This window comes from Hemitrygon akajei, chromosome 3 (assembly GCF_048418815.1).
Source record: "Hemitrygon akajei chromosome 3, sHemAka1.3, whole genome shotgun sequence".
Taxonomy (NCBI): Eukaryota; Metazoa; Chordata; class Chondrichthyes; order Myliobatiformes; family Dasyatidae; genus Hemitrygon; species Hemitrygon akajei.
This window is the reverse complement of record NC_133126.1, coordinates 188,025,084-188,047,052: the sequence shown is the minus strand read 5'-3', so window position 1 is coordinate 188,047,052 and position 21,969 is coordinate 188,025,084. Positions and strand designations below refer to the sequence as shown.

Below are 21,969 nucleotides of genomic sequence, written 5' to 3'. Positions count from 1 at the left end.
GACCAGAGATCGATTTGCATCTGGGTCACTGGAACTATGAGGGATCAGTGCTATTACCTGGGAAACTGTTTTATCACCATTATGTACTGTATCATATGACGTAGGTCACCATGACCATGATTGTTCTTGGCAATTTTTTCTACAGAAGTGGTTTGCCATTGCCTTCTTCTGAGCAGTGTCCTTACAAGACAGGTGACCCTAGCCATTACTTATACTCTTCAGTGGTGTCAGTGGTCTCAAAACCAGGACTTGTGAGATGCACCAGCTGCTCATATGGCCATCCACCACGTGGCTTCACGTAACCCTCATTGGAGGTGTTGGAGAGCTAAGCAAGTGTTACATCTTGCCTAAGGGTGACCTGCAGGCTACCAGAGGGAAAGAGCACCTTATTTCTCCTTTGGTAGAGATGTATCTCCACCCCATCACTGTTTCACTCCTTTTAAACCTGCCTCACATTTCTTCTTGGGTAGTGTATGCCAAATCATCGCAACGTTGACCTGAAACAGTAGTTCAGCTTAACTCTCTACAGATGCTGCCCGACCTGTTGCATCTTCCTAGCATCATCTGGTTTTTTTTTCTGAATTTTTGGCATCTTCTGGCTTTATTTTCTGATTTTGAATTACTTGTGAGCACACATACCCAACCCTAGTGTGCACTGGATGGCAGAATTTGATTGCGTTATGCACTGAAGTCAGGAAATTACTAACTTCCTCAAAATCTTCACAACAGCTTGAGGGTAACTAAATTGCTACATATTCGCTCAGTAACTTCTCTGAAGGAGAACAGGCACCTGATATTTTATATGTATCCACTAGTTTTAGGCTGAGTTGCACAGGCTGGAATTTACACCGCTGGAAAGAAAACTTTGGAAAGGATATCTCGATCCAAGGACTGAAGTAAGTGATGATTTTCAACTGTTCTTATGTTAAAATTTTAAATAAATGTGTTATTATAAGAGGGAAAGTTAAAATCTTTACAACTTGCTGTATCATGTGTGACACAAAGTATAGGGACCGAACATCAGTCCCTTTACAGAGACGACACTGACAGATGCAATTTTGCAATTAGTCAACTGAAAGCGTGCATCAGTAGGCTTGAAAAACAGAAACTGAAGAAGCCCTTATAACTTGAAAGACATAAAGCAGGAACAAAAAATATAGAATTCAGCAGATTTGGTGGAACAAATTCAAAATGCATAAAGGCGTTCATTGATTAGGATATTGGGCTTCCTTGATTCAAGAAGTTGTATAAGATGTTGATGAGGCTGAATTTGGAGTATTGTGTGCAGTTTTGATCATCTACCTACAGGGAAGATGTAAATAAGGTTGAAAGAATACAGAGAAAATTTACAAGGACTTTTCTGGCTCTGGAGACATGAATTATAAATAGGTTAGGACTTTATTCCTTGGAACATAGAAGATTGAGGAGGGATTTGATAGAGGTATACAAAATTAAGAGAGGTTTTAGATAGGGTAAATGCAAGCAGGCTTTTTCCACTGAGGTTAAGTGGGACTACAACCAAAGGTCATGGGTTAAGGGTGAAAGGTGAAAAGTTTAAAGAAAACCTGAGGGGGAAACTTCTTCATTAAGAGGGTCATGAGAGTGTGGAACGAGCTGCGAGCACAAGTGGTGCATGTGAGCTCGAGGTCAATGTTTAAGAAAAGTTTGGATAGGTAGATAGATGGGTAGGGGTATACAGAGCTATGGTCCCAGTGCAGGTTGATGGAGTAGGCAGTTTAAGTGGTTCAGCACAGACTAGATGGACTGAAAGGTCTACTCCTATGCTGTACTACTCTGTGGCTCAAACTGTTGTACTCATGAGGACAACAGGTTCAGTGTTTAGCCAATGCAGAACTGTTTGCCTGCACACTCTCTGTAACTGTTGTTGAATCAAATGTGATAAGAATAAAACAAAGAAAACAAAGAAGGGAAGTTTCCAGAATAGAGAAGCTATGAAAAAAATTATCGCTTGGATCTTAAAAACTATCTCAATGTAAAGGCTTGTAACTGGGTTGCAGTGAGTTCGGAGCTAGGATGGGGAGGAGAAGGGAGAAGTGAACAATGTCACTACCGCTGAGGGTCAGGAAACTAGTAGACACCACCCTGCAAGAGGAAGGGAGAAGATGGTCCATTTCCGGAAACTATGTGGACTGGTGGAACATTGCGGAGATGAATTCTGATTTGGTTCCATCAGACAAGGTTCTTGGATAATTGGGATCTTTTCTGGGGGAGGTATAACCTGTTCAAAAGTGATGGGTTGCACCTAAACCCAAGGGAGATCAATATTTTCGCAGGCAGGTTTGTTAGAGCTGATGGGGAGGGTTTAAACTAACTTGGCAAGGGGGTGGGAACCGGAGTGAAGGGACTCAAGATAGGATGGATGGTAAACAAGTAAAGATAGCGTGCAGTTAGATTGTCAGGGAGGGCAAGTAGATGATGGGACTTAGTTGCAGCCAACAGGCTGAGTTTCAAATCATTAGGGATACAGAATCAGAAAGTATAGCAAATACAGTACTCAAGGTGTTGCATCTAAATGCGTGTACTATAAGAGAAATGAGGTGGATGATCTTGTTGCAATATTACAGATTGCCAGGTACGATGTTGTGGCCATCACTCAATCGTGGCTCAAGGATGGTTGTAGTTGGGAGCTGAATGTCCAAGGTTAGGGATAGGAAGGTAGGCAGAGGGGGTGGTGTGGCTCTACTGGTAAAGAATGACATGAAATCAGTAGAAAGATGTGATATAGGATTGGAAGATGTTGAATCCTTGTGGGCTGAGTTAAGAAACTGCAAGGGTAAAAGGACGTTGATAGCAGTAATATACAAACCTTCCAACAGAGGCTGGGAGTGGACCACGGGTTACAATAGGAAATAGAAAGGGCAATGTTATGGTAGTCATGGGAGATTTTAACATGCAGGTCGATTGGGAAAATCAGGTTGCTAATGGATCTCAAGTGAGTGCATTTGTTGAATGCCTAAGAGATAGCTTTTTAGAACAGTTTGTTGTTGAGCCTACTAGGAGATCAAGGGCTATACTGGATTGGGTGTTATGTAATGAACCCGAGGCAATTAGGGAGCTTAAGGTTAAAAAAAACATTTAGGAACCAGTGATCACAATATGATTGTGTTCAACTTGAAATTTGATCGGGAAAAGTAAAGTCTAATGTAATAGTATTTCAGTGGAGTAAAGGAAATTACAATGGTATGAGAGAGGAGATGGCCAAAGTAAATTGGAAGGAGCTGTTGGCAGGGATGTCAGCACAGCAGCAATGGTATGCACTTCCAGGAAAAATGAGGAAGATGCAGGACACATATATTCCAAAAATGAAGAAATACTCAAATGGTAAAATAGTACAACTGTGGCTGACAAGGGAAGTCAAAGCTATTGTAAAAGCAAAAGAAACGGCATAGAACAAAGCAATAATTAGTGGGAAGATAGAGGATTGGGAAGTTTTTAATAAATTACAGAGAGTAACTAAAGAAGTCATTAGAAGGGAAAAGATGCAATATGAAAGCAAGGTAGCAAGTAATATAAAAGGTGATAGTAAAAGTTTTCTCAAGTACAGTATGCTAAAAATAAAAGAGAAATGAGAGTGGATATAGGACCACTAGAAAATGAGGCAGGAGAAATAAAGCAGGGGACAAGGAGATGGCTGATGAATTAAATGTGTATTTTGCATCAGTCTTCACTGTATAAGACATTAGCAGTGTGCCTTATGTTGAAGGCTGTGACGGAGGAGAAGTGAGTGCAGTTACTATTACAAGGGAGAAGGTGCTCAAAAAGCTGAAAGACCTAAGATACCCAGACCAGGTGAACTGCACCCTAGGGTTCTGAAAGAAGTAGTGGTAGAGATTGTGGAGGCATTAGCGATGAGCTTTTAAATATCATTGAATTTCGGCATGGTGCCAGAGGACTGGGAAATTGCAAATGTCACTCCATTCTTTAAGAAAGGAGGAAGGCAGCAGAAAGGAAATTATAGACCAGTTAGCCTGACCTCAGTAGTTGGAAAGATTTTGGAGTCAATTGTTAAGGATGAGTTTATGGAGTACTTGATGACACAGGACAAGATAGGACAAAGTTAGCATGGTTTCTTTAAGGGAAAGTTTTGCCTGACGAACCTGTTGGAATTCTTTGAGGAGATTTCAAGTAGGATAGATAAAGGGGATGCAGTGGATGGTGCTTGTTTGGACTTACAGAAGGCCTTTGACAAGGTGCCACACATAAGGCTGCTTACCAAGTTAAGACCCATAGTATTATAGGAAAGTTACTGGCATGGTTCGAGCATTGGCTGATTGGTAGGAGGCAGCAAGTGGAATTAAAAAGATCCTTTTCTGATTGGCTGCCAGTGACTAGTAATGTTCTGCAGGGGTTGGTGTTGGGACTACTTCTTTTTATGCAGTATATAAATGATTTAGATGATGGAATAGATGGCTTTGTCACCAAGTTTGCAGGTGATGTGGTGGAGGGGGCAGCTAATGTTGAGAAAACTGGTAGGATGCAGATTAGGAGAATGGGCAAGAAAGTGGCAAATAAAATACAATGTTGGGAAAAAGCATGGTCATGCACTTTGGTAGTAGAAAAAAATGTGTGGACTATTTTCTAAAAGGGGATAAAATCCAGGAATCTGAGATGCATAGGGACTTGGGAGTCCTTGTGCAGAACACCCTGAAGGTTAACTTGCAGGTTGAGTCAGTGGTGAGGAAGGCAAATGCTATGTTAGCATTCATTTCAAGCAGTCTAGAACACAAGAGCAAGGATGTGATGCTGGGGCTTTAAAAGGCACCCTGAGTATTGTGAACAGCTTTGGGCCCCTCATCTTAGAAAAGATGTACTGGCATTGGTGAGGGTCCAGAGGAGGTTCACAAAGATGATTGCCGGAATGAAAGGGTTATCATACGAGGAACGTTTGATGGCTCTGGTCTGTACTTGCTGGAATTCAGAAGGATTCCCCCCTCACCCCCAGATCTCACTGAAACATTTTGAATGTTGAAAGGCCTATAGATGTGGAAGGGATGTTTCCCATGGTGGGAGAGTCTAGGACAAGAGGGCATAGCCTCAGGATGGAGGGGGCGCCCTTTCTTAGCCAAAGGGTAATGAATTTGTGGAAATTGTGGAATTGTGCACAGAGTCTTGCCATGTTCAGAAGTTTTCTGATGACTCTGCCATAGTTGGATACATCAGCAAGGGAGATGAGGCTGAGTACAAGGCTATGGTGGGAAACTTTGTCACATGGTGTGAGCAGAATCATCTGCAGCTTAATGTGAAAAAGACTAAGGAGCTGGTGGTGGACCTGAGGAGGGCTAAGGCACCGGTGACCCCTGTTTCCATTCAAGGGGTCAGTGTGGACATGGTGGAGGATTACAAATACCTGGGGATACGAATGGACAATAAACTGGACTGGTCAAAGAACACTGAGGCTGTCTACATGAAGGGTCAGAGCTATCTCTACTTCCTGAGGAGACTGAGGTCCTTTAACATCTGCCGGCCGATGCTGAGGATGTTCTACGAGGCTGTGGTGGCCAGTGCTATCATGTTTGCTGTTGTGTGCTGGGGCAGCAGGCTGAGGGTAGCAGACACCAACAGAATCAACAAACTCATTCGTAAGGCCAGTGATGTTGTGGGGGTGGAACTGGACTCTCTGACGGTAGTGTCTGAAAAGAGGATGCTGTCCAAGTTGCATGCCATCTTAGACAATATCTCCCATCCACTCCATAAAGTACTGGTTAGGCACAGGAGTACATTCAGCCAGAGACTCATTCCATCGAGATGCAACACTGAGCGTCATAGGAAGTCATTCCTGCCTGTGGCCATCAAACTTTACAACCCCTCCCTCGGAGTGTCAGACACCCTGAGCCAATAGGCTGGTCCTGGACTTATTTCCACTTGGCATAATTTACTTATTATTATTTAATTATTTATGATTTTATATTGCTATATTTCTACACTATTCTTGGTTGGAATAGTAAACCAAGTAGAGGAATACTTGGTTCGTAATTAAAAAAAACCCAGTTTCCCTCGGGATCAATAAAGAATGTCTGTCTGTCTGAATTTGTTGCTACGTGCAGCTGTGGAGGGCAGGTTGTTGGGTGTATTTAAAGCAGAGGTTGACAGGTTTTTGATTGGACATGGCATCAAAGGTTACGGGGAGAAGGCCAGGAACTGGGGTTGAAGAGGAAATTTGAAAAAAGGATCAGCCATGATTGAATGACAGAACAGACTAGATGGGCCAGATGGCCTAGTTCTGCTCCTATGTCTTATGCTCAGTATTGAGAGACTGTTGCAATGTTTATGGAAAGCCCTCATTGGCAACAAAGGTGAATCATTCCACTTATTTACATCTCAACATGTTCTGTTTGCAGGTGTTCCAAATGAAAACACTAGAAACATTCAGTTTGGCAGGCAGCAGCTGTGGAAAGTAAATCAGCATCAAGTAGCTGGAACTGGGAAAGAGTGAAATCTAGTCTGAACTGGTACGAAGGTATATAGGATTCAGAGCGGGGTGCTCCACAGGGATTGCTATGGGGATCTCTGTTGCTTGTGAAATAGATAGCTGGACAAAAACATATATGGACTAATCACTTTGATTGGCAGAGTTGTAGTGAATGAGGAAGGGTAGAGACCAGTTGGAAATCTGAGCAGAGAAAAGGCATGGAGTTTAATCTGGACAGCTGTGAGGTGTGGGAATTTGTGAAGTCCAATGTAAGAGTAAAGTACTTCATAAGTGGCAGCTTCCTTAGGAAACCAGATATATAGAGCAGGGGTTGCAACCTGGAGCTCACAGACCCCTTGTTTACTGGTTTTGTTCCACGGCATAAAAAAAGTTGGGAACCCCTAATATACGGGATCTTTGGGAGGAAATCCAAAACTTCCCGAAGGGGGCAACACAGAAAACAGGCTGTTAAAGGCAGCTTATGGCCTGGGTGCCTTTCTCTGTTGGGCCGCTGGGTGGAAATGTTGACTGGTCAGGCTGCAGCCACATAAATCCTTGTTGAGGCCATATCTTCAGAACTGCATCCAGTTCTGCTTTCCACACTGCAGGAAGAATGTGGACGTTTTGTAGGGGTTCCAGAAGAGATTCACCAGCGTGTCGCCTGAATACGAGACTGTTAGCTAAAAGGAAAGATTGGACAGGCTTGCACTGTTTTTGCTGGAGGTTCAGACTATCGGGAATGGCCTGACAGATGCCTATATTATGTGAGGCAGGCATACTGTAGGGAGTCAGACTATTTTACCCCCTGAGTGGAAATGTCAAATGCTAAATGGCACAGTCTGAAAGGTCTCAATAGAATAGATGTGGAGAAGATGTTTCCTGTGGTGGGGGAGTCTAAGACCAGAGAACACCACATTAAAATAGAGAGTCATCCTTTTAGAACAGAGATGAGGAAGAGTTTCTTCAGCCAAAGAGTGGTGAAACTGTGGAATTCATTTCCACAGGTGGCAGTGTAGGCCAAATCATTGAGTATATTTCAGGCACAGGTTGATATATTTCAGATTAGTCAGGTCATGAAGGTATACCGTAAGACCATAAGATATAGGTATAGCATTAAGCCATTTGACCCATCGAGTCTGCTCCACCATTACATCATGGCTGATCAATTCTTTCCTCTCAGCCCCAATCTCCTGCCTCCCCCCCCCCCCCCCACCCACCCAACCCTGTATCCCATATCCCTTCATCCCCTGACTTGGCCTCCACAGCTGCATGTAGTAATGAATTCCACAGATTCACTACTCTCTGGCTAACAAAATGCCACCTCATCTCCATTCCATCACAACCAAGCTTCTATTCTGAGGCTGTGCCCTTTGGTCTTAGACACTCCCACGATCGGAAACATCCTCTCCACATCCAGTTTACACACCATTGGATAGGTTTCAATAAGGTCAACCCTCACTCTTCTGAATTCCAGTGAATTCAGGCATACGGCCATCAAACAGTCTTCATAGGACAAGCCATTTGACCCTGGAATCATTTTTGTGAATCTCCTTTGGACCCTCTCTAGTTTCACCACATCCTGTCTAAGATAAGGGGCCCAAAACAGCTCACAATACTCTACATAAGGCCTCACCAGTGCCTTATAAAGTCTCAACATTACATCCTTGCTTTTATATTCTAGTTCAGTTAAAATGAATGCTAACATTGCATTTGCCTTCCTCATCAAATACTCAACTTGCAAATTAACCTTTAGGGAATCCTGCAAAAGGACTCCCTAAGTCAACCCTTTCATTTCTTCTACCAAATGCAAGACCATACACTTTCCAACACTGTATCCCATCTGCCACACCCTTGCCCATTCGCCTAATCTGTCTAAGTTCTTCTGTAGCCTCTCTTATTTCCTCAAAACTACCTCCCCCCACCTATCTTCCTATCATCTGCAAACTTTACAACAAATCATCAATTTCATCGTCCAAATTATTGACAGAAAACATAAAAAGAATCAGTCCCAACACTGACCTGTGGAACAGCACTACTTACAGGCAGCCAGCCAGAAAAGGCTCCCTTTGCCTCCTGTCAATCAGCCACTGCTTTATCCATGTGGGGATCTTTCCTGTAATACCATGGGCTTATGGCTTGTTAAGCAGCTTTATTGACGATACCTTGGCCTTCAGAAAACACAAGTACACAACATCAACCAAATCTCCCTTGTCTATCCCGCTAATTATTTCTTCAAGGAATTCCAAAAGATTTAGACCATAAGACAAAAAGACATAGAAGCAGTATTACGCCATTAAGCTCACCAAATGTGCTCCACCATTCCATTATGGCTGATCCCGGATCCCACTCAACCCCATACACCTGCCTTCTCGCCATATCCTTTGGTGCCCTGGCCAATCAAATACACCCTTGGACTTGGCCTCCACCACAGTCTGTGGCAAAGCATTCCACAGATTTATTACCCTGGCTAAAAGAATTCCTCCTTACCACCTGTCAATTTTGAGGCTGTGCCCTCTTGTTCTGGATACCCCAACATAGGAAACATCCTCTCCACATCCACCTAATCTAGTCCTCTCAATATTAAGTAGGTTTCAATGAGATCCCCCCAACATTCTGCTAAATTCCAGAGAGTACAGGCCCAAAGCTGCCAAATGCTCCTCCAATGTTAACCCCTTCATTCCCAGAATCATCATCATCATCATGAACCTCCTCTGGACTCTCTTCAATAATAACACATCTTTTCTGAAATATGGGGCCAAAAACTGTTGACAATATTTCAAATGCAGCCTGACTAGTGTCTTATAAAGCCTCAGCACTATCTCCTTGCTTTTATATTCTATTCCACTTGAAATAAATTCCAACATTGTATTTGCCTTCTTTACAACAGCCTTAAGCTGTAAGTTAACCTTCTGGGAATCTTGCAAGAGGACTCCTAAGACCCTCTGCACTTCTGATGTTTGAACTTTCATCCCATTTAGATAATAGTCTGCACTATTGTTGCTTTTACCAAAATGCATTATCACACTTTCCCAACACTGTATTCTAGCTGCCACTTTTTTGCCCATTCTTCCAATTTGTCAAAGTCCTGCTGAAATCACTTTGCTTCCTCAGCACTACCTACCCCTCCACCTATCTTTGTATCATCCGCAAACTTCCCAACTTGCAATTTTCCAGTCCTCCAGGACCATGCCAGAATCAAGTGATTCTTGAAAGATAATTACCAATGCATCCGTTATCTCTCAGCAACCTCTTTCAGGACTCTGGGATGTAGTCCATCTGATCCAAGTAAGTTACCCATCTTAGAAGCTTTTGAGTTTGCCCAGCACTTTTTCCTTTGTAATAGCAAAGGCACTAACTCCTGACACACACGCAAATCTGGCACACTGTTAGTGTCCTCCGAAGACAGATACTAAGTACCGTAGATTCCGTACTACAGAGCGCACCTGATTAAAAGCCGCAGGCTCTAATTTTAGAAAGAAAATCAATTTTGTACTTGTACAAGCCGCACCGGATTTTAAGCCGCAGGTGTCCCACGTTGTAATATGAGATATTTACACAGAAAGATATTACACGTGAGGATTTTTTAACTTTTAATTAAATCCGTATGGTAACATAAACAAATACATATTGCAAATGCTTTTTTTCGAACCGTGCCTGTAACACGGCTACTTTTAAATATACATATGTATCGGTAACACACAAATTACGTTGCGTATACTTTTTTACTGAACAGTGCATGAACAACATACCAATATCTCCTAACGACTGGTAAAAAAATATATACTGCAGCCTACCAGGAAAAGTTATTGATCGCCTTTAACTTAAAAGCTGCATCATTGCGCGGGTCTAATGCGCTCGCCCCCTCCTTTCTGTTTATCGCAAACCGGTATTTTCCCCACAAGACGCGGCGAAACCGGATGTGACGTCATAGCATCCCAGGATGTAGTACAGAAAACAAATATACTTAAAACACTTCTAACTTTAACTAGAAAATACTAACAAATGAATTACTAAGCAAAAATATTATAAACTAAATAACTGCCATAAAGGCAGCACAATGCTTTTCTTCGAGTGTTTTCCATGTTGATGAGGGTGAGTACAAATGACTGATTTACAATAATTTAATTGTGAAAGTGCGCTTGATTTATCGTACAATTTCATTGGACCTCTGTGAACTACTCATCAATTTTATTGGTCTACTGTTACGAGGCAAAATGTTTTTGGCGGCATGAAAAAAAAAACATGCATTAGCCGCACCGTAGTAAAGGCCGCAGTGTTCAAAGCTGTTCAAAGCGTGGGAAAAAAGTAGCGGCTTATAATCCGGAATCTACGGTACTCATTAAGGTAATCTGCCATTTATTTGTCCCCTATTACTACCTCACCAGCATCATTTTCCAGTGGTCCAATATCAACTCTCACCTTCATTTTGCTCTTTGGATAACTGTAAAAACTTTTAGTATCCCACCCTATATTATTGGCTACTTTGTCCGTATATTTCATCTTTTCCCTTCTCATAGCTTTTTAGTTGCCTTTTGTTGGATTTTAAAAGGTTCCCAATCATAGAACATAAAATAGTACAGCACAGTACAGGCCCTTTGGCCCACAATGTTGTGCCGACCCTTAAACTCTGCCTCCCATATAACCCCCCACCTTAAATTCCTCCATATACCTGTCTAGTAGTCTCTTAAATTTCATTAGTGTATCTGCCTCCACCACTGACTCAGGCAGTGCATTCCACGCACCAACCACTCTCTGAGTAAAAAACCTTCCTCTAATATCCCCCTTGAACTTCTCACCCTTTACCTTAAAGCCATGTCCTCTTGTACTGAGCAGAGGTGCCCTGGGGAAGAGGCGCTGGCTGTCCACTGTATTACTCTTAATATCTTGTATACCTCTATCATGTCTCTTCTCATCCTCCTCTCCAAAGAGTAAAGCCCTAGCTCCCTTAATCTCTGATCATAATGCATACTCTCTAAACCAGGCAGCATCCTGGTAAATCTCTTCTGTACCCTTTCCAATGCTTCCACATCCTTCCTATAGTGATGGGACCAGAACTGGAAACAGTACTCCAAGTGTGGCCTAATCAGAGTTTTATAGAGCTGCATCTTTTCCTCACAACTCTCAAACTCTATCCCTCGCCTTATGAAAGCTAACACCCCATAAGCTTTCTTAACTAACCTATCTACCTGTGAGGCAACTTTCAGGGATCTGTGGACATGTACCCCCAGATCCCTCTGCTCCTCCACACTACCAAGTATCCTGCCATTTACCTTATACTCTGCCTTGGAGTTTGTCCTTCCAAAATGTACCACCTCACACTTCTCCGGGTTGAACTCCATCTGCCACTTCTCAGCCCACTTCTGCATCCTATCAATGTCTCTCTGCAATCTTCGACAATCTTCTACACTATCCACAACACCACCAACCTTTGTGTCATCTGCAAACTTGCCAACCCACCCTTCTACCCCCACATCCAGGTCGTTAATAAAAATCACGAAAAGTAGAGGTCCCAGAACTAATCCTTTTGGGACACCACTAGTCACAACCCTCCAATCCAAATGTACTCCCTCCACCATGACCCTCTGCTTTCTGCAGGCAAGCCAATTCTAAATCCACAGAGCCAAACTTCCCTGGATCCCATGCCTTCTGACTTTCTGAATAAGCCTACCGTGTGGAACCTTGTCAAATGCCTTACTAAGATCCATGTAGATCACATCCATTGCACTACCCTCATCTATATGCCTGGTCACCTCCTCAAAGAACTCTATCAGGCTTGTTAGATACGATCTGCCCTTCACAAAGCCATGCTGACTGTCCCTGATCAGACCATGATTCTCTAAATGCCTATAGATCCTATCTCCAAGAATCTTTTCCAACAGCTTTCCCACCACAGATATAAGGCTCACTGGTCTATAATTACCCGGACTATGCCTACTATGTTTTTTGAACAAGGGGACAATATTTGCCTCCCTCCAATCCTCCGGTACTATTCCTGTGGACAACGAGGACATAAAGATCCTAGCCAGAGGCTCAGCAATCTCTTCCCTCACCTCGTGGAGCAGTCTGGGGAATATTCCGTCAGGCCCCAGGGACTTATCCGTCCTAATGTATTTTAACAACTCCAACACCTCGGGTGCCAATCAATATTAGGGAAGTTAAAGTCACCCATGATAACAACCCTGTTATCTTTGCACCTTTCCAAAATCTGCCTCCCAATCTGCTCCTCGGTATCTCTGCTGCTACCAGGGGGCCCATAGAATACTCCCAATAGAGTAACTGCTCCCTTCCTGTTCCTGACTTCCACCCATACTGACTCAAAAGAGGATCCTGCTACATTACCCACCTTTTCTGTAGCTGTAATAGTATCCCTGACCGGTAATGCCATCCCTCCTCCCCTTTCCCCCTCTCTATCCCTTTTAAAGCACTGAAATCCAGGAATAATGTGAATCCATTCCTGCCCTGGTGCCAGCCAAGTCTCTGTAATGGCCACTACATCATAATTCCATGTATGTATCCAAGCTCTCAGTTCATCACCTTTGTTCCTGATGCTTCTTGCATTGAAGTACACACACTTTAGCCCTTCTACCTTACTGCCTTTACACCCTTTATTCTGCTTCTCTTTCCTCAAAGCCTCTCTATATGTCAGATCTGGCTTTACTCCATGCACTTCTTTCACTGCTCTATCGCTCCGGGTCCCATCCCCCTTGCAAGTTAGTTTAAACCCTCTCAAACCATGCTAGCAAACCTACCAGCAAGGATATTGCTCCCCCTCCAATCTGTACAGGTCCCACCTTCCCCAGAAGAGATCCCAATGGTCCAAAGATCTAAAACCCTTCCCCTCGCACCAACTCCTCAGCCATGCATTCAACTGCCATCTCCTTCAGTTCTTACCATTACAGTACTATCACGTAGCACTGGTAGCAATCCTGAGAACACCACCCTTGAGGCCCTGTCCTTCAGCCTTCTGCCTAGTTCCTGAAACCCACACTTCAGGACCTCATCCCTCTTCCTGCCTATGTCATTGGTACCAACATGTATCATGACTTCTGGTTGCTTTCCCTCTCATACCGGGATGTTGTTCACCAGGTCAGAGACATCCCAGACCCTGGCACCCTGGAGGCAACAAACCATGCGAGTGTCCTTCACACGTCTATAAAATCTCCTGTCTGGTCCCCTGACTATAGAGTCTCCAATGACGACAGCTCTCCTCTTCTCCGTCCCACCCTTCTGCACCACAGGGTCAGACTCAGTGCCAGAGGCCCTGCCACCGTGGCTCACCCCTGGTCGTTCATCCCCACCAACAGTATCCAGAACGGTATACTTGTTATTCAGGGGAAAGGCTACAGGGGTGCTCTGCACTACTTGTCTACTCACCTTCGCTCTCCCCCCTCTGACTGTCACTTAACAACATGCTTCCGGCAGCCTAGGTGTGACTACCTCCCTGTTGTTCTCATCTATGACTGCCTCATTCTCCCTTGTGAGTCGAAGGCCATCCAGCTGCTGCTCCAGATTCCTCACACGGTCTTCCATATCGCTCAGCCGCAAGTACTTCTAGCAGATGTGACTCTGTGGGAGAGGTGAGATCCCCCAAGACTGCCACATCTCACATGAGAGGCACATCACCGTCTCAGGAGACATTGTAAAGCCTAACTGTGAGCAAGCTCGTCCTCTGCCTCTTCTCATCAAAGCCTCAAAAGCTCCACTACTTTACTGGCCTACTCACTCACTGGCCGCTCCGCTTGAGCTACCCCTCTATTTATTTGTTTGAGCTTTTCAAACTGCTTGGTCACCTGACCTTGATTGCCCAATCAGCTGCTTTCCTATCAATGTCCCGCTGAAACTTCTGACAGCCTTCCACACCACAACACCCCTAACCTTTGTGTCATCAGCAAATTTATTAACCCATCCCTCCACTTCCTCATCCAGGTCATTTATAAAAATCACGAAGAGTATGGGTCCCAGAACAGATCCCTGAGGCACTCCACTGGTCACCAGCCTCCATGCAGAAGATGACCTGTCTACAACCACTCTTTGCCTTCTGTGGGAAAGCCAATTCTGGATCCACAAAGCAATGTCCCCTTGGATCCCATGCCTCCTTACTTTCTCAATAAACCTTGCATGGGGTACCTTATCAAATGCCTTGCTGAAATCCATATACACTACATCTACGGCTCTACCTTCATCAGTGTGTTTAGTCACATCCTCAAAAAATTCAATCAGGCTCGTAAGACATGGCCTGCCCTTGACAAAGCCATGCTGACTATTCCTAATCATATTATGCCTCTCCAAATGTTCATAAATCCTGCCTCTCAGGATCTTCTCCATCAACTTACATCCACTGAAGTAAGACTCACTAGTCTATAATTTACTGGGCTATCCTTATTCCCTTTCTTAATAAAGAACAACATCTGCAACCCTCCAATCTTCCGGAACCTGTCCTGTCCTCATTTATGATACAAAGATCATTGCCAAAGGCTCAGCAATCTCCTTCATCGCTTCCCACAGTAACTTGGGGTACATCCCATCCAGTCCCAGTGACTTATCCAACTTGATAGCTTTCCTAAAGCTCCAGCACATCCTCTTCCTTAATATCTACATGCTCAAGCTCTTCAGTCCACTGAACGTCATCCCTACAATCGCCAAAATCCATTTCTGTAGTGAATACTGAAGCAAAGTATTCATTAAGTACCTCTGCCATCTCCTCCAATTCCATACACACTTTTCCACTGTAACGCTTGATTGGTCCTATTCTCTCACGTCTTATCCTCTTGTTCTTCACATACTTGTAGAATGCCTTGGGGTTTTCCTTAATCCTGACGGCCAAGGCCTTCTTATGACCCCTTCTGGTTCTCCTAATTTTATACTTAAGCTCTTTCCTGCTAGCCATATAATCTTCTAGATCTCTATCAACCATGCTGACTATGGCCTATTTTATCATGTGCCTTTAAGTACCCTAAAACCACATCTTTAACAATCAACTCCAACAGCTTCCCAACCACTGAGGTCAGACTAACTGATCTATCATTTACTTTTTTTCTGCCTCCCTCTGTCTTCTTGAAGAGTGGACCAATTGCAATTTTCCAGTGTTCCGGAACTATTTCAGTTCCAGTGTTTCTGAAAGATCAAGGATACAGGGGAGAAGGAAGGAGACTGGGACTGGGAGGGAAAATGGATCAGTCATGATGAAATGGCAGAGCAGACTCAATGGGCCAAATGGCCTAATTCTGCTCCAGCACCTGATAGTCTTTAGGTGAGAGTTCGGAGCTTTGAAGGAGTTTCACAAACAATCATCTTAATTTACGGAGTGTTGGATGCCTGGAATGCTCTACCAGGGAACACACAGGATGCAATTATGGCAACAATGTTTAAGAGGCACTTAGTAAGACATATGAACAGGATTAGGATTACTGACTGTTCTGGCAGATGGGAGTGCTTTACATTGGCAATGTGATTGGCACAGATATCAGGGCAGAAGGGTTTGTCTCTGCTGTTCCGTTCTGTTTTTTAACGTCCAAAAAAAAGAAATCCTGGAAATACTGAACAGGTCAAACCACATAAAATGGGATGAATGTGGATGAAATGGAATTTGGTTGATCAAAGATCAGTGTAGAATCTCAGAACCAGAATCAAGTTTAATATCATCGGCATGTGTCGTGAAATTTGTTAACTTAAGCGGCAGCAGTTCAATGCAATAGATAGATAGATAGATACTTTATTCATTCCCATGGGGAAATTCAACTTTTTTTCCAATGTCCCATACACTTGTTGTAGCAAAACTAATTACATACAATACTTAACTCAGTAAAAAATATGATATGCATCTAAATCACTATCTCAAAAAGCATTAATAATAGCTTTTAAAAAGTTCTTAAGTCCTGGCGGCAGAATTGTAAAGCCTAATGGCATTGGGGAGTATTGACCTCTTCATCCTGTCTGAGGAGCATTGCATCGATAGTAACCTGTCGCTGAAACTGCTTCTCTGTCTCTGGATGGTGCTACGTAGAGGATGTTCAGAGTTATCCATAATTGACCGTAGCCTACTCAGAGCCCTTCGCTCAGCTACCGATGTTAAACTCTCCAGTACTTTGCCCACAACAGAGCCCGCCTTCCTTACCAGCTTATTAAGACGTGAGGCGTCCCTCTTCTTAATGCTTCCTCCCCAACACGCCACCACAAAGAAGAGGGCGCTCTCCACAACTGACCTATAGAACATCTTCAGCATCTCACTACAGACATTGAATGACGCCAACCTTCTTAGGAAGTACAGTCGACTCTGTGCCTTCCTGCACAAGGCATCTGTGTTGGCAGTCCAGTCTAGCTTCTCGTCTAACTGTACTCCCAGATACTTGTAGGTCTTAACCTGCTCCACACATTCTCCATTAATGATCACTGGCTCCATATGAGGCCTAGATCTCCTAAAGTCCACCACCATCTCCTTGGTCTATACTTGATAATATAGAAAAAAAATGGGAATTACATTATATATAAATAATGATTAAATGAAACAAGTAACGCAAAAATAGAAATATAGAAGTTGTGAGTTAGTATTCATGGCATCAATATCCATTCAGAAATTGGATGGCAGAGGGGAAGAAGCTGTTCCTGAATTGCTGAGTGTATGTCTTCAGGCTTCTGTACCTTTGTCCTTAAGGTAACAATGAAAACAAGGCATGACCTAGGTGATGGGGGTCCTTAACGATGGATGCCGCCTTTCTGAGTCATCACTCCTTGATGATGTCCTGTATACTACGAATGCTAGTGCTTATGATGGAGTTGTGGGGCAAAGAGCCTGCTTCATTGTTGTAAACCTCAATGACTCCTCCATTCACTGTGATATTCTGAATTTTGGATGGAATTAATCCATTTCCTCCATTTTCATTCCCTTTTTCTTTCATTGATTCAGAAATGAACACCACAGGCTCGTCAAAGAATCTGAGCTGCCGCGATTTGCGTGACCCCACTGTGACCAAAGTGCCCATTCCTCTCTTATACTCCTTGGTCTTCATCGGAGGACTCCTGCTGAACGTATTGGCTGCCTGGATCTTCTGCCATGTTCCAAATAAGTCCAGCTTTGTGATTTACCTCAAGAACATTGTGGCAGCTGACCTGCTATTGGTAGTTACACTTCCATTTAAGATCCTCTCTGATACACCTATTGGGACCTGGCAGTTGAAAGCCATTGTGTGTCGTTACACAGCTGTTCTGTTCTATAGCAGCATGTATGTCAGTATAATCTTCCTTGGCCTGATCAGCCTCGACCGGTACCTTAAGATTGTTCAGCCTCAAAAAAATCTCTTCATGCAGAAAGTAACGGTTGCCAAGGTGATCAGTGTGGGCTGCTGGGTTTTTATAATGAGCTTTGCTCTGCCGAGCATCATTTTGACCAACAAGGACCCCACACCCGAAACTGCAGGTGCCTGCATGAAGTTGAAAAGTGATATCGGGCGTATTTGGCACAAGTTTATAATTATCAAATGCCAAGTTATTTTTTGGGCTGTTTTTCTCCTTCTCACTCTGTGTTATTTAGCCATCCTAAAGAAATTATACTGGTCCAAACAGAAATTTCAGAAGGACTCTAGCACCGTGGTAAAGAAAGCAAACCGTAACATTTTCAGTATCCTGGCTGTCTTCTTCATCTGCTTTGTGCCGTACCAATTTATCAGGATCCCGTACGACAAATACCGATTGGCCAACAAAAACTGTGTAACAAGTAACAGTCTGTACTATGCAAAGGAGTTCACACTGCTCCTGTGTGCGTTCAACGTTTGCCTCGATCCAGTCATCTACTTCCTCCTGTGCAAGGCCTTCACCAAACAACTGTGCAGAAAGTTGAGAGCGAAGAGAAGACTGACAATCAAAATGAGTGAAGGGAGGAACAAGCCACACTCAAGCGCCACCTCCAACCAAACCAGTGTCTACAGGAAAGCGACAGCTGAACAGATCAATTCTAATTCTCTCCAGCTCACCTCCGACACAAAGGAATCTATTGAGATGAACCTACCATGGGACTCATCAGAAATCTGAATGCTACACTTCTCAGGATGAACAAAATGATAGGAACATCAAAATCGTGAAATATCTGTCACTTTGTCAAATACACATTTGGAGAATTTTTCCTCCAAAATTCCTCTGGCAACAATTCATCATTTATTTCCTGTATTAATTCTTCCCATTTCTCAAATAATGATGGAGAAAGGTACAAGTCAGTGGATCACCATCTACTGTTAAATAAACAACCCCATAAATGGACTCCTGTTTGCCATTGAGAGGAAATTGCCCCCCAACAACTTCACCAACAGGTCTTTACAACAGAAAGCAAAGTGATTTGATAATTTTACACATCATTAATCCAATGTCAGATACCACCAAAAATTCAGGATGAAAAAGGAACCAGGAATTTGTCCCATTAGCACTTTCTCATAATTCTCTGATCTGATCTTGGCCTGACCTGAACTTCCAAGTGGTGGTACAATAAGGAATCTGGACCTTCTGCCTGATTGCTCCTTGCTGAACAAGATATCCATCTCACCTAGTCCCATTTTCCACTGCTTGGCTCATATGCAAATCTTTCCAATCCACATATCTGTCTAAGTAAATGTCATTAATGTACCTGACTCATTCTATATAACAACCATGCTCTGGATGAAAAAAATTGCCCTCGTGTTCCTATTAACTCATTGCCCTCTCAACTTAATCTATGCTGTTTAGCTCTTGCTTCCCTAACCCTGAGAAAAACATTGCATGCATTGATCCTAATAATGTCCCTCATCTCAATAAGATCACTCCTCATTCACCTGCAGTATTGAAAAAAACTTTCTGGATAGCTAAATCTCTTGAGGCTCGGCAACATCCTCGTAATTACCTTCTACACACTTTCTCGCCTCAAAGCCATCTTTCCATTAAAACAGGGTGACGCTGTGGCGTAGTGGTTAGCATAACAACACGACATTGCCAGCGACCTGGTTTCAATTCCTGTTGCTGTCTGTAAGGAGTTTGTACCTTCTCCCTGTGACTGTGTGGGTTTCCTCACGGTGCTCAAATTTCATCCAAAGATATACAGGTTAGCAAGTTAATTGGCCATGTTGGTGCAATTGAATTATGAGCCAGAGGGATCTGTACTGTGCTGTATCTCTAAAGAAAACTGAACACAATATTTCAAACGTGGCATCACTGGTCTTTTATGTCAGTTTCAAAGTTCAAAGCAAATTTATTATTAAAGTACATAAATGTCTCCATATATTAGCCTGAGATTCACTGTCTTGTGGGCATTCACAGTAGATACAAAGAAACACAGCTGAATCAATGAAAAAGACACACACAGCAAAGATGGTCAAATGACCAATGTGCAAAAGACAACAAACTGCAAATACAAAGAAGAAAAAAAATCATAATAATAAATAAATAAACAATGAATATTGAGAAAATGAGTTGAAGAGTCCTTGAAAATGGGGCCACAGGTGGTGGGAACAAGTGATGGGACAAGGAAAGTTGAGTGAAGTTATCTCCTCTGCTTTAAGACCCTGATGGTTGAGGGATAATAACCGTTCCTAAATCTAGTGGTGAGAGTTCTGAGGGTCCTGTACTGACTTCCTTATGGCAGCAATAAGAAGAGAGCATGTCCTGCTCCTTGTAGATGTGCTCAAAGGTGGATCTATTGAACCCTCTCTTTTCAGTATAGAAATGTTATTAAACGATCCAAGATAGTGCCTTTGTCTGAGTGGGGAAGGTTGAGAAATTAAGAGACTTTGACATGTAAACTTCAGTGACTCTGAGGCAGAGCTGCAGAGGGCAAGGCACACGTTCCAGCACAATACGAGCTCATTTTGCTTGAAGATCATGAAAACCATGAGAGAAATCATGACTCTGATGTTTCAGTGCAAAACAGAGGAAGAGGACTCAAGATGGGAAAACCAAACAACACCAGATACATATGCAGAAGGAGAATAAGTTTGTAAATTTTGATATAACTGCATTAAAGTTGGAAGATTGCATGAAACCTTTGATATTCAGTTAACACCATTAGAAACTGTACAGAGGTGTTTTTCTCAAAGAAGTAGTTCTTTATGATAACCAAGTATTAAGAAATATATGAACCCAGTTTGCAACTCTAGTTATAGAGAAATGAAAAGAAAATAAGGCCATTTACTTTTATCTTTTTCTTAAATTTAATATTTTTATTGAGTTTAGTTTGTTCCCTCAGCACTATCAGAGTACTCAACGCAGTTCAGCTTGGGCAGCAGCTGGACAGTTCCCATTTTCGGGAATCTCAAGGTCGAAAGTGTCAACTCAGGCAGACCTCTGTTTAGCCAGACCACTGTCAATCAACACTTGGCCCACCAAGTTCATGCCAACCATTAAGTACTCAGTTACATTAACCATAACCAAATACCACTTTATTGTTCCCATATTTTCAAAGTTCAAAAGTTCAAAGTAAATTTTATCAGAGAACTTATATGTCACCACATACAACCTTGAGATGCATTTGCTGCAGGCATACTCAGCAAATCTATAGAATAGTAACCGTAATAGGATCACTGAAAGACCCACCAGAAGACAAACTGTGCAAATGTAAATATAAATAAATAGCAATTTACTTATTTAGAACAAAAATAATAATAGAACAAAAAGAATTTTTTTATTCTTTCTTACTTCTCTTCTAATATTTGTATATCTGTGTACTTATAATGCTACTGTGACACGTTAATTTCCTTTGGGATCAATAAAGTATCCATCAATAAATAATGAGAACCTGAACAACATAAAGACTCCTTAAAGTGAGATCATAGGTTGTGGGAACGGGCAAGTGATTGCAGTTATCCCCTTTGTCAACAAGCCCAATGGCCAAAGGGTAGTAACTGTTCTTGAACCTGCTGCTTCCAGTGCTGAGGCTCTTGTACCTTCTATCTGATGGCAGCAGCGAGAATGGGCTGGGTGGTGTGGGTTTCTGTTGCCTGGTGACGCTTTCCTGTGACAGTGTTTCATGTAGATGTCCTCAGTGGTTGGGAGGGCTTTAGTTGTGATGTAACTGGGCCTAATCCACTACCTTTTGTAGGGTTTTCTGTTCAAAGGCATTGGTGTTTCCCTACCAGGCCGTGATGCAGCCAGTCAGTACACTCTCCGCTACACATCTAGAGAAGCTTGTCGAAGTTTTAGATGTCATATCGAATCTTCACAAACTCCTGAGGAAGTAGAGGTGCTGTACTTTCCTTGCTGGGTCCAGGACAGGTCCTCTGAAATAGTAACACTCAGGAATTTTAAGTTGCTAACCCTCTCCACCTCTGATTCTCCAATGAGGACTGGCTTATCAACCTCTGGTTGCTCTCTCTTTAAGTCTACAATCAGTTCCCTGGTCTCAACGATACCTGCCGGATTCCACCACTCCCCTCATAAAGCAGCTTTCCTCAGACTGCCTTAAATTATTTGAATTCACATTCCGTCTGCAGTAGTTATATTTTCACACACACCTGGATATAGGGACAATTTACAGCGGCTAGTTAACTATCAACCAATCCCACTTTGGGATGCATTAGGAAACCCAG

General features: G+C 42.9%; 3 protein-coding genes across 5 annotated transcripts in view; 2 read left to right on the top strand and 1 right to left on the bottom strand.

Annotated features, from left to right (window-relative positions):
- The window catches only part of LOC140725744 (mediator of RNA polymerase II transcription subunit 12-like protein), a 676,368-nt gene that overhangs the window by 268,059 nt on the left and 386,340 nt on the right, over window positions 1-21,969 (bottom strand). The gene's annotated exons all lie outside the window — the stretch shown is intronic.
- Window positions 1-21,969, top strand: part of LOC140725748 (P2Y purinoceptor 14-like) — a 72,877-nt gene that overhangs the window by 841 nt on the left and 50,067 nt on the right. The window contains exon 2 of the mRNA XM_073041604.1: window positions 816-896. The gene's annotated coding sequence lies outside the window, so the exon portion shown is untranslated. The remainder of the gene's footprint in view (window positions 1-815; window positions 897-21,969) is intronic.
- Window positions 774-21,158, top strand: LOC140725747 (P2Y purinoceptor 14-like). Its single transcript, XM_073041603.1, has 2 exons — window positions 774-896; window positions 17,334-21,158. The coding sequence occupies exon 2, from the start codon at window positions 17,336-17,338 to the stop codon at window positions 18,452-18,454; it is 1,119 nt and encodes a 372-aa protein (XP_072897704.1). The 5' UTR covers window positions 774-896; window positions 17,334-17,335; the 3' UTR covers window positions 18,455-21,158.

Coding starts and splice junctions, on each gene's coding strand:
- LOC140725747 (XM_073041603.1), top strand. CDS start 17,336: ATGAACACCACAGGCTCGTCAAAGAATCTGAGCTGCCGCGATTTGCGT.